This window comes from Trachemys scripta, chromosome 24, assembly GCF_013100865.1.
Source record: "Trachemys scripta elegans isolate TJP31775 chromosome 24, CAS_Tse_1.0, whole genome shotgun sequence".
Classification (NCBI taxonomy): domain Eukaryota; kingdom Metazoa; phylum Chordata; order Testudines; family Emydidae; genus Trachemys; species Trachemys scripta.
The window spans coordinates 11,124,704-11,136,400 of record NC_048321.1 but is presented as its reverse complement, the minus strand read 5'-3'; the positions used below and the strand labels follow the sequence as shown (position 1 = coordinate 11,136,400).

The following is an 11,697-nucleotide window of genomic DNA, read 5'->3' as shown; positions in this document are numbered from 1 at the left end:
ACCGATAAAACTCCAGTCCTTCCGAGTGTGCAGAAACCACCGCCGCTCTTGGATGGGACGAGAGCACTGGGGTAAAATGCGTGTGCGCAGGGTTCGATACAAGGCTGGTGGGTTCAGTCATTCCAGGTGTGTTGGTTGTACAACGGTGAACTGCAAATCAAAAGGGAAAACTGAGGGGAACCCAAGTTTCTGGGCTGGATACCCCACTGCAGCGATGCTGCCTACCCGGTCTGGCTCTGGGATAGCCGCTGCCTGTGTTTCTTCTTGTCCAGCCTGGCTGGGTTGGAACATAGTTTGCCCCCCCAGCAAAGCCATTAAAGGAAAAGTCCAGCCCTTCCAGGGGACCCCAGTCCACACCAAACACACGAGTCTTCTTCTGCCCCCATCTCATGCTGGGCCCATGACCCCATGCCTGGGGGTCTGTGTCCTCGTCAGCCTGTCCTGGGCTCCTTTGATGCTCCCCCTAGCTGGGGTCTCTGTGGGCTTCTCTCTTGTCAACACCCCACACCCCCAGGTCTGGTTTAGCCACATGACCTGCCTGACATGGGACTTTTCCCAATTTCTGCACCTGGGGAGGCGAGCTAAGTGGGTCACAGGTGGGGCTGGATGGACCCCTCTCCACTTAAAGGGCCAGTCACCCTGAAAGAGCCATTCACCTGGCATTTAGACCAGTCAATACATTCCTAACTCAGTTTTCAGTGGTGTGACGCACACCAGCCGGCCAGTCCTTTAACATCAACATTCAACAAGGGCCTGACCGAAAGCTCACTGACCTACATGGAAGACTATTTAACATATTCATAAATGATCTGGAAAAAGGGGTAAACAGTGAGGTGGCAAAGATGATACAAAACTACTCAAAAGTCCCAGGCAGACTGCGAAGCGCTACAAAAGGATCTCACAAAACTGGGTGACTGGGCAACAGAATGGCAGATGAAATTCAATGTTGATAAATGCGAAGTAATGCACATTGGAAAACATAATCCCAACTGTACATATAAAATGATGGGGTCTACATTAGCTGTTACCACTCAAGAGAGAGATCTTGGAATCATTGTGGATAGTTCTCTGAAAACATCCACTCAATGTGCAGCGGCAGTCAAAAAAGCAAACAGACTGCTGGGAATTATCAAGAAAGGGATAGATAATAAGACAGAAAATATCATGTTGCCTCTATATAAATCCATGGTACGCCCACACCTTGAATACTGCGTGCAGATGTGGTCGCCCCATCTCAAAAAAGAGATATTGGAATTGGAAAAGATTCAGAAAAGGGCAACAAAAATGATTAGGGGTATGGAACGGCTTCTGCATGAGGAAAGATTAATAAGACTGGGACTTTTCAGCTTGGAAAAGAGACGACTAATGGGGGATAANTTCCATATGAAAAGAGATTAAGACTGGGACTTCTCAGCTTGGAAAATAGATGACAAAGGGGGGATATGATAGAGATCTATAAAATCATGAGTGGTGTAGAGAAAGTAAATAAGGAAGTGTTATTTACTCCTTCTCATAATACAAGAACAAGGGGTCACCAAATGAAATTAATAGGTAGTAGGTTTAAAACAAACACAAGAAAGTATTTTTTCACGCAACACACTGTCAATCTCTGGAACTCCTTGCCAGAGGGTGTTGTGAAGGCCAATACTGCAAAAGGTTCAAAAGGGAACTAGATAGAGTCCTGGAGGATAGGTCCATCACCTATTAGCTAGGATGAGCAGGAATGGTCTCCCTAGCCTCTGTTTGCCAGAAGCTGGAATTGGGTGACAGGGGATGGATCACTTGATGATTCCCTGTTCTGTTCGTTCCCTCTGGGGCACCTGGCATTGGCCACTGTCAGAAGACAGGACACTGGGCTAGATGGACCTTTGGTCTGACCCAGTCTGGCCGTTCTTATCTTCTAAGCCACCCCCTGCCCAGCGACCGCAGGGGCTTTGGATCAGGCCCTAAGGATGTGGATTCAGGCGTCTGCCTCGTGTCTATGCACAGTTGTGAATCACCCGCTCGTCTGGGGCCGAATGCGCTGTGACGGTTCAAGGGTCCTAACTAACCACAACCCACCCCAGCCTGACCTCCCTGCCTTCCTCTCCGCGCGGGGTTAAGTGCTTCATGCTCGCTAAGCGCTGACGGCCCAGAGATGCAGCAGCAGCCGGTACCAGAGCAGAGGTGGACGCAGAGCTTAGATCTCCTCGCTGACCGGGGGGCGGGGGAGGCTGGGGAGACACATTTTTACAACAGATACAGGACTTAGGAAAACCTGAACGGAAAGGGGAGGGGCTAGGGAGTGACGGTGGGGGTGGAGCCAGCCAGAGAGTGACAGGTCACGGGGAGAAAACAGGGATGGGAGGATGTGGGGATACCAAGGGTGGGCACCACAGAGAAAGGAGGCACAGGGGAGGGATCTTTGGCCGTGGGGGGAGTTATGCAAATCAGGTGTGGCATATTCAACAAATATACAAATCATGAAATTAGGTTATTTGCATGGAGGCTTCTGGTTTCCAGCCCTAGCAGCTCTGGGGTGGACGTCGGCCCGCTGCGCCCTGCCAGCCCGGGGGCTGCTCTGAGCTGGGCTGAGTTGCTAGGTTGGCACCAGCTGCTAATGGCCCCTGCAGCTTCAGACCTGGAGCTTGTGCCGATCGCATCAGCGGAGCAGGGCTGGGACTGGTGGTCAGCGAGCGGGAGACCTGCAAGGGGAAGCCAGGGGCTNTGAAGCAGCATTTTTCTTACCTGGCCTAGCTGTAAATTTCAATCATTATCAATGGAAATGTTTTTCCGTCCGTTTTTGTGTGTCTGGCGAAATCGACATTGACCGATAAAAGTCCAGTCCTTCCGAGTGTGCAGAAACCACAGCCGCTCTTGGATGGGACGAGAGCACTGGGATAAAATGCGTGTGCACAGGGTTGGCTACAAGGCTGGTGGGCTCAGTCATTCCAGGTGTGTTTATTGTACAACGGTGAACTGCAAATCAAAAGGGAAAACTGAGGGGAACCCAAGTTTCTGGGCTGGATACCCCACTGCAGCGATGCTACCTACCTGATCTGGCTCTGGGCTAGCCGCTGCCTGTGTTTCTTCTCATCCAGCCTGGCTGGGTTGGAACGGGAGTTTGCTCCTCCAGCAAAGCCATTAAAGGAAAAGTCCAGCCCTTCCAGGGGACCCCAGTCCAAAGCAAACACACGAGTCTTCTTCTGCCCCCATCTCATGCTGGGCCCATGACCCCATGCCTGGGGGTCTGTGTCCTCGTCAGCCTGTCCTGTGCTCCTTTGATGCTCCCCCTAGCTGGGGTCTCTGTGGGCTTCTCTCTTGTCAACACCCCACACCCCCAGGTCTGGTTTAGCCACATGACCTGCCTGACACGGGACTTTTCTCAATTTCTCCACCTGGGGAGGCGAGCTAAGTGGGTCACAGATGGGTTTGGATGGACCCCTCTCCACTTAAAGGGCCAGTCACCCTGCAAGAGCCATTCACCTGGCATTTAGACCGGTCAGTACATTCCTAACTCAGTTTTCAGTGGTGTGACGCACACCAACCGGCCAGTCCTTTAACATCGACATTCAACAAGGGCCTGACCGAAAGCTCACTGACCTACATGGAAGACTATTTAACATATTCATAAACGATCTGGAAAAAGGGGTAAACAGTGAGGTGGCAAAGATGATATAAAACTACTCAAAAGTCCCAGGCAGACTGCGAAGCGCTACAAAAGGATCTCACAAAACTGGGTGACTGGGCAACAGAATGGCAGATGAAATTCAATGTTGATAAATGCGAAGTAATGCACATTGGAAAACATAATCCCAACTCTACATATACAATGATGGGGGTCTACATTAGCTGTTACCACTCAAGAAAGAGATCTTGGAATCATTGTGGGTAGTTCTCTGAAATCATCCACTCAATGTGCAGCAGCCGTCAAAAAAGCAAACAGACTGTTGGGAATTATCAAGAAAGGGATAGATAATAAGACAGAAAATATCATGTTGCCTCTATATAAATCCATGGTACGCCCACACCTTGAATACTGCGTGCAGATGTGGTCGCCCCCATCTCAAAAAAGATAAATTGGAATTGGAAAAGATTCAGAAAAGGGCAACAAAAATGATTAGGTGTATAGAACGGCTTCTGTATGAGGAAAGATTAATAAGACTGGGACTTTTCAGCTTGGAAAAGAGACGACTAATGGGGGATATAATAGAGGTCTATAAAATCATGAGTGGTATAGAGAAAGTAAATAAGGAAGTGTTATTTACTCCTTCTCATAATACAAGAACAAGGGGCCACCAAATGAAATTAAGAGGTAGTAGGTTTAAAACAAACACAAGAAAGTATTTTTTCACGCAACACACTGTCAACCTCTGGAACTCCTTGCCAGAGGGTGTTGTGAAGGCCAATACTGCAAAAGGTTCAAAAGGGAACTAGATAGAGTCATGGAGGATAGGTCCATCACCTATTAGCTAGGATGGGCAGGAATGGTCTCCCTAGCCTCTGTTTCCTAGAAGCTGGGATTGGGCGACAGGGCATGGATCACTTGATGATTCCCTGTTTTGTTCATTCCCTCTGGGGCACCTGGCATTGGCCTCTGTCGGTAGACAGGACACTGGGCTAGATGGACCTTTGGTCTGACCCAGTCTGGCCGTTCTTATCTTCTAAGCCACCCCCTGCCCAGCGACCGCAGGGGCTTTGGATCAGGCCCTAAGGATGTGGATTCAGGCGTCTGCCTCGTGTCTATGCACAGTTGTGAATCACCCAATCGTCTGGGGCCGAATGCGCTGCAACGGTTCAAGGGTCCTAATTAACCACAAGCCACCCAGCCTGACCTCCCTGCCTTCCTCTCCGCGCGGGGTTAAGGGCTTCGTGCTCGCTAAGCGCTGACGGCTCAGAGATGCAGCAGCAGCCGGTACCGGAGCAGAGATGGACGCAGAGCTTAGATCTCCTCGCTGACCGGGGGGCGGGGGAGGCTGGGGAGACACATTTTTACAACAGATACAGGACTTAGGAAAACCTGAACAGAAAGGGGAGGGGCTAGGGAGTGACGGTGGGGGTGGAGCCAGCCAGAGAGTGACAGGTCACGGGGAGAAAACAGGGATGGGAGGATGTGGGGATACCAAGGAGGGCACCACAGAGAGAGGAGGCACAGGGGAGGGATCTTTGGCCGTGGGGGGAGTTATGCAAATCAGGTGTGGCATATTCAACAAATATACAAATCATGAAATTAGGTTATTTGCATGGAGGCTCCTGGTTTCCAGCCCTAGCAGCTCTGGGGTGGATGTCGGCCTGCTGCGCCCTGCCAGCCCGGGGGCTGCTCTGAGCTGGGCTGAGTTGCTAGGTTGGCACCAGCTGCTAATGGCCCCTGCAGCTTCAGACCTGGAGCTTGTGCCGATCACATCAGCGGAGCGGGGCTGAGACTGGTGGTCAGCGAGCGGGAGACCTGCAAGGGGAAGCCAGGGGCTGCCCACATGGGCCCAGGCTCGGTCAGCCTCATCCCCCCTGCTCAGTGCCTCCTGCTGGAGCCCCCCTGGATTTCCCTCCTGGCCTGAGCAGCTGCCCTGGTATCACGCCCCGCGCTGCGGCCATACTGAGCGTCACTGGATCCCTGTGACCAGGCCTCTGGCTGGGGAACAGCCCGGCACTCGGCTCCCAGTGACTCAGGCCAGCGTCTCATTGGCACTGAGCCCCCTGACCCCTCGCTGCCAGCGGGAAGGGGCCTTGCCGTGAATGGGAGTGCCCTGGGGGCCCGATCTCAGGCCCTTGCACACTGGAGATAACAGGGGCCTTAGTGTCCTGAGACCCCGGCCCTCAACTCCTAGCGTGACAGGCTCTCCAGTGAAATAGACAGAACCATCCAATATTGCAGGAGCCATGTCCATTTCAGACCCACCCGCCGCCCCTCTCAGCCCTGAGCAAGGCCCATGAGAGGAGCCTTCCCCAACCCGGCACTCTGGGCTTGCACTGACCGAAGACAACGTGATCCCTCGCCCAGAGCCCGGCTGGGTGTAGGCCGGCGCTCAGAGTGACGCACCCTGCGGGTTTAGGGAACTCGGCTGCTTTGAGCTCACTGCGCGACTTACCACAAAAGGAAAGAGCGTCTCGCGGGGGAAGTTGCAGAGCTGTGGGGTGGGTCATTTCTCTGCAGCTCCTCGGCACCATCAGGGATCGGCCACTCAGCAAACCCTGCCGGCCAACCCGCTCTGGTTCTGTTGGGTCAGGAAACCCGTTATACGGACTGACGGCCGCCCGCTCTGCCTGCCCCTCACTGTCAGGATGGAGGGGGCTCGACGGCCTTCCCTTCTCATGCTCCTGCTGGTTTTACAGCCCGGTGGTGAGTGATCTGTCTGAATTCCAGGGCAGGAAACAGCGTCACCTGCAAACCCTGAGCCTGGACCCTCATCATCCTCGCCAGCAGCTGGGGGAAAGACCAGTGGGGAGCTACACGACCCTGAAGAGGCCAGAGTGGCCGGTGGAAGGGTCTGGATAAGCCCTGAAGTGTTGGGGGAGTTGGGGGAGTGTAGACGACACTAGGACAGAAAGGGATGGGGGTGATTCTGGATAACAAAGGGAGAAACTCAGAGAAATGGGGGGGGCTCTGGGGCAGGGAGACAGGAGGACTTAGGAAGGGGGAGGCAGGAGGAGATGAAGTGAGGTTGAGGACATGGAGCTAAGCCCTGGGAGGGGCGGAAGGGGGACTCCAGCGAAGTGGCCGTGTTGCAGTGAGTGATGCCTCTATCCCTGTGGGAGGTGGGGTGGTGCAGAGGGGCAGCGTTATTACTGCTGTCCAAGTGCCTGCTCAGGTTCCACATGGATTATTGCTTCTCCCCCCGCCCCCTCCACGCTCCCCACCCTTGGCACAGCGACTGCCGGGGACAACAATTTTCTGAGACTCTGATCTGCCCACTGAGCGGAACGGCCCCTCCCTGCACTTGCACGCCAGCTGGGCCCCACACAGCATGAACTATGGGACAGCCACGGGACAGGTGGAACCCTTTGGTCAAGACAAGCAACGGCTGAGATCTTCCAAGCCCACTGGGGAATGGAGCCCCATAAAGGGCTGATTCTCCATTGCCCAGCGTGTAGGGGGAGAGCAATCAGAAGGTGGAGTAAAAAAAAAAAAAATCATGATTTAATCTTGTATAAGAACCTCATGATTTTTTCGGGGGGAGAAGGGGTCTGACTCCTGATTTTTGGGGCTAGCAGTGCTGCAGATCACAATGTCACCATTTCACCCTCGCTTTGCTCTGGGGGAAATGGCCCTACAAGGTGCAGAACCCCGGATCTCAGCCCTTTGTCTTTTCACTTTGCCTCTCCATTTCCTTCTGTTTCTGCCCTTCTCAGTCAGTCCAGCTGTAACCACAGCTGGGGGGGCTGAAACACCAACAGAAATGCCACTTGGGTCATTTCCAGCCTGAGCAGCAGCTAGAAAGGGCAGGATGACGCCAGTCCCAGGGGAGAGACACCCTAAGGGGCATGAATAGTTTGGAACAGGACCCTGGGGTGCTAGATGCTTTACTCGCCCGTTTGAGGTTCCCCTGGCACCAGCAGGACCTAGCTGCTAGAGCATCTGGCAGATAATTTGCAACATGGAGACAGGGGCAAGACTATTTTTGTGATGGTGTTGGCAGCATGACCCCTTCAGGACCCGGAGAAAGAGATGGGTGTGTGCGGACATTTGATAGATAGCATCAGCCATTCAATGGGCTGTAATGAAATCAGCCTCCCATGAGGCTATGCGGAAAAACCCCTGTAACAGCTGTAACCCACTCCAATACAGGGCGGGCCTTTGTCCCCATCTAGTGGCCGCTCCACCTCAAAGGGTCAGAGCCTCCTACTGCTACCGGATCTCTATCCCCCAATAGTTGATGCATTCAAAAGCCACCCCAGATCCAAATCTGACCACTGGCCCCTCACTCGGCAATAGCCCAATCACAGCCCCAGGAGTGGGGCCTGGCCATGGGGCGCTGGACACCATGATATGGGAGGGTTTGGGCCCAGCTCCATAGGAAATGGAGCTGTCCCCGCCCAGCCCCGGAACAGCAACCCCCTGGTTTTTGAGAGAAGATGTCACAAGGGCTGGGGAGGGGGACTGGCCTGGTGTCCCCGCGACGGGGCGTGTGGTCGATCTGGTGCTGAAGGGTCCTGTTCTCTCTCGTGGGGCAGGGTTCGGCAGAGCAGAGGCAGACGCGATGGAGCTGAGCGGGATTCTGGGAGGGTCGGTCACTTTCCCTCTGGAGATCCCAGCAGCAGAGCAATTCGAGAACGCTGTCTGGACTATAAACACAAACAGTCTAGTAACTGTAACACCAGGGAAACCACCCAATGTCGTTCTGATAGACAAAACAAATTACCGCGGACGCCTGGGAATCCTTGACGAGAGCTACTCCCTACAGCTCACCCGCCTGCGGATGGAGGACACGGGACAATACAGAGCGGCCGTAAACACGGATAAAGGCTCTGTTACCAAGCGCTTCACACTGCGCGTGTACAGTAAGTGTGGGGCCGATGAACCCCGGGGGAAGCTGGACCCCGCCCTGCTCAGGGACCTCCTCTGGGAGATCAAGGGCAGCAGGGTCCCAGCGTCTGTGCAGACCTCTCAGTGCGGCTGTTTCTCCACCCCGTCGCTCCTGTCCCTGCCACTCCCCCACACCCTAGCCCTGCTTGTCTGCTCCTCCTCTACAGCCCTTTCCCACTTGTCCTCTGCAGATACCTTCCTCCATCCCGGCTCCTACCCCTGCTCCAGCCCCTTTCCCGAACACACACAGCCCTGGTCCATCAGAAACCCAATCTCCTCTTGGCATGTACGTTTCCTTCACCCACCCCAGCGTTTCATTGTTCGTCCATCTTCTCCAGGCCCCACTCTGATCTCCTCACCCCACAACTCCAGAGTGATCTTCACCCCAACAGAGCTGGTCAGACAGAATTCCCATCCCGCAGGACATGCCGGTATTTCAACAGCAATTTTCCTCCTGCATCAAGAGGAAAAGTGGAAAGAGCAAAAATTTTCAAACTCTTTTCTTCCGTGAACATGTTCGATTCAGAAAGGAAAATTTTCAACATTTTCAATCAAAGCAAAAAGTTTTGTTTCAAAGCTTTGATTGGTCACTTAGATGTTTCCACCGACCGTGCCAATAAAATGGTGCTTTGAGCAGAAATGTCAGTTCAAAATGAAACAGTTTGTTTTCAAATGTTGCTTTGGAAAATTAAAAAATTCCACTGAAATGGACGATTCCCCCTGGAAAATGTCAATTGCAACAAACCCACATTTTCCAACACAAAAAAATATCATTGGAAACTTTTGATCAGCTCAGACCCCCAACAAGCCTAGAGACTAGGCCTCCCTGCAACCCCCAATCCCCTAAATGATCCTTTCCTTCCATCTGCCCCCCACTTCCTAATAGTGACAGCATCACACTTCCCCACTGCCCCTGCTCCAACCATGCTGCGAAGATGCAGAGAGCTCTCTGCGTTCTTCCCCCAGCAGTTCCAGGCAGCAGCTAATAAGATGCTGCTGTGATTTCATCCTGTTCCACGTTTCTCTGCACCCCTCTTAGAGCCAGTACCGGAGCCAACTGTCGTCTGTGACCCAGTGACCTGTGTGAGTGAAACCTGTAACTACAACCTGAGCTGCACCGTCAGGGATGGAGGGGACAATGTGACCTACAGCTGGACTCACACCGCAGGGGGCGCTGTTGTACCCAATGAGTCCATTCTGCACATCTCTCTGAGCCCCCGTGATGCTCACCTGAATGTCACCTGCACAGCCCAGAACCCCGCCAGTAACAGCTCCACAACGGCCTCTGCAAAGAACCTTTGTGCAGGTAACTCCCTCTGCAGGATCGCGCTGCCCAGTGCTCACACGGGGGGAGCTGGCATCGGGTCGCTGCCTTTGCACCAGTCCCAGGCCTTTCATCCCAAATTGAACCTGGCCCCCACAACCTCATAAGCCACCTCGCTGCAGATTTTAGCCTGTAAGATTTTAGCCCCCAGGCAGGGAGCGGTTTGCTCTGGATTTGTCTGTGTCACCAGAGCAGCGTCGCAGGGTCAATGGGCAACAGCCTGGGCCCAAGGAGAGCCGGGCGCAGGCAGATATTCGGGGACAGGGGGATGATGTGGGGGGACCCCGAGAAGTTTAGTTATTAAACACGCCTGATCTCAAACACTGACTCACTTAAGGAGCCACATCACCCCCCCCCCCCTCCCCCTCCCCCGGCTCTGAGAAGGCTCCTACCTGGGAGGTAGCGGGGGAGGGGCAGGAACATCAGCGCAGGCTGCCCCAGGGAGAGGTCACAGCCCCACCCTGCGCAGGTGTGATGAGCTGCTCATGGGTGGGGAGCATAGGGAGGAGCCAGCGGAGCGAGGGGCTTAGAGTGGGGACCCAAGGGGCTGTTTTGGGCGCATCAGAGCCCTCTGGGCCCCGCTCTGGGGACGGGGGGATCCTGTGCCTGGGGGCCGGATGTGGCCTCTGACCCCCCAGAGAGGACACCGGAGCCAGGGTCGGCCCCAGGTTTTTTGGCTGCGGGACAAAAAAAAAAAAAAAAAACACTGAAGTGCCACCCCAAAGGGCCGGGGTGCCGCCCCTTGAAAAGTGCGGCCCCAAGCACATGCTTCGAATGCTGGTGCCTAGAGCCGGCCCTGACCGGAGCCGAGATCAGTGGGACCCGGCCCAGACTCAGCCCTGTTTGCACAGCGTCACCTCCTGCCCTGTATGGAGCGGGGGGCAGGTTCCCAGGCACCCCGACCCCTTCCCCTGCAGTGTGCTTGGGACAACGCCAGTTCCCCCTGCATGAACTGACGCCATCACCTTTAGCTCACTCATCAGCCCCGGCCTCCTCGCTGTCCTACTGCCACGTCAAGGGGATCGTCCTGCTGCTGGTGCTGGGAGCCCTGAGCGCCGGGATCATCGCGGTGCACGTCCACCCCGGCAGGGAGCGGAGACAGGACTGAGAGCAGAGGAGCTCCCACTGCGGCTGCCAATCCCGCCTGGGCGTTCCCCAGCCCGCCAGCCCGAGGGTGATACAGGGGGACGCTCGCTTGCAGCTTCCGAAGGGTGAATGTCACTGAGTGGGAGGAGGGGAAGTATTGGGTCCCTCTGTGTGGTGGGAGATGTGGTGGAGAATCGGCCCTGCTCAGAGGCGCCCTCTGGCAGCCGCCGGCAGCACAACAGGTGCGCCTGCCTCAGTTTCCTCCCATCAACCTTCTGAAAAGACCCCAGTGTCTAATTGTTCCCCTACCTGGGGCTGATTTATTATCCCAGAGTGTAAACAGTCCGCCGGCGCCCAGCCCAGAGCTCACACAAATTCCCCGACCCAGAGCTCACTGCTCAGTCCCCACGGCTCCTCCAGTGCCGGATTCTAACCAGGCTTCCCAGGCCCGTCTGGGCTTCCCAGACCTTTCCCAGGGACTCCCTGCCGTGCCCGCTTCCCCCCCGCCAGGCTCTTCCCCCCTCCATGGCATCCGGCTCTCTGGGGACAGGAGCTCACTTCCAGCTGCACCTGGTCAATGCCCAAGGCAGGCAGGCCCTGGCCTCTGGCCGTTAAAGGGGCAGAACACCCTGTCACGGAGGCACTTTCCCCCCACTGTGCTCTGGGGCCGATGACTGTGCGGGGCAGGGCGATGGAGAGCCAGGACCAAGGAGTTTGGCCCGGAAGAAACTCAGCTGCCTTGTGAACCCAGGACTGGCCATAAACACAGGGGACCCTGGCCTGGTCT

General features: G+C 55.0%; 1 protein-coding gene across 1 annotated transcript in view; it reads left to right on the top strand.

Annotated features, from left to right (window-relative positions):
• The first annotated feature begins 6,237 nt into the window (after nt 1-6,237).
• Nucleotides 6,238-11,697, top strand: part of LOC117869522 (T-lymphocyte surface antigen Ly-9-like) — a 29,434-nt gene continuing 23,974 nt past the window's right edge. Inside the window, exons 1-3 of the mRNA XM_034756427.1 lie at nt 6,238-6,316; nt 8,149-8,475; nt 9,540-9,806. Of these exons, the coding sequence (XP_034612318.1) occupies nt 6,259-6,316; nt 8,149-8,475; nt 9,540-9,806 (652 nt within the window). The 5' untranslated portion in view covers nt 6,238-6,258. The remainder of the gene's footprint in view (nt 6,317-8,148; nt 8,476-9,539; nt 9,807-11,697) is intronic.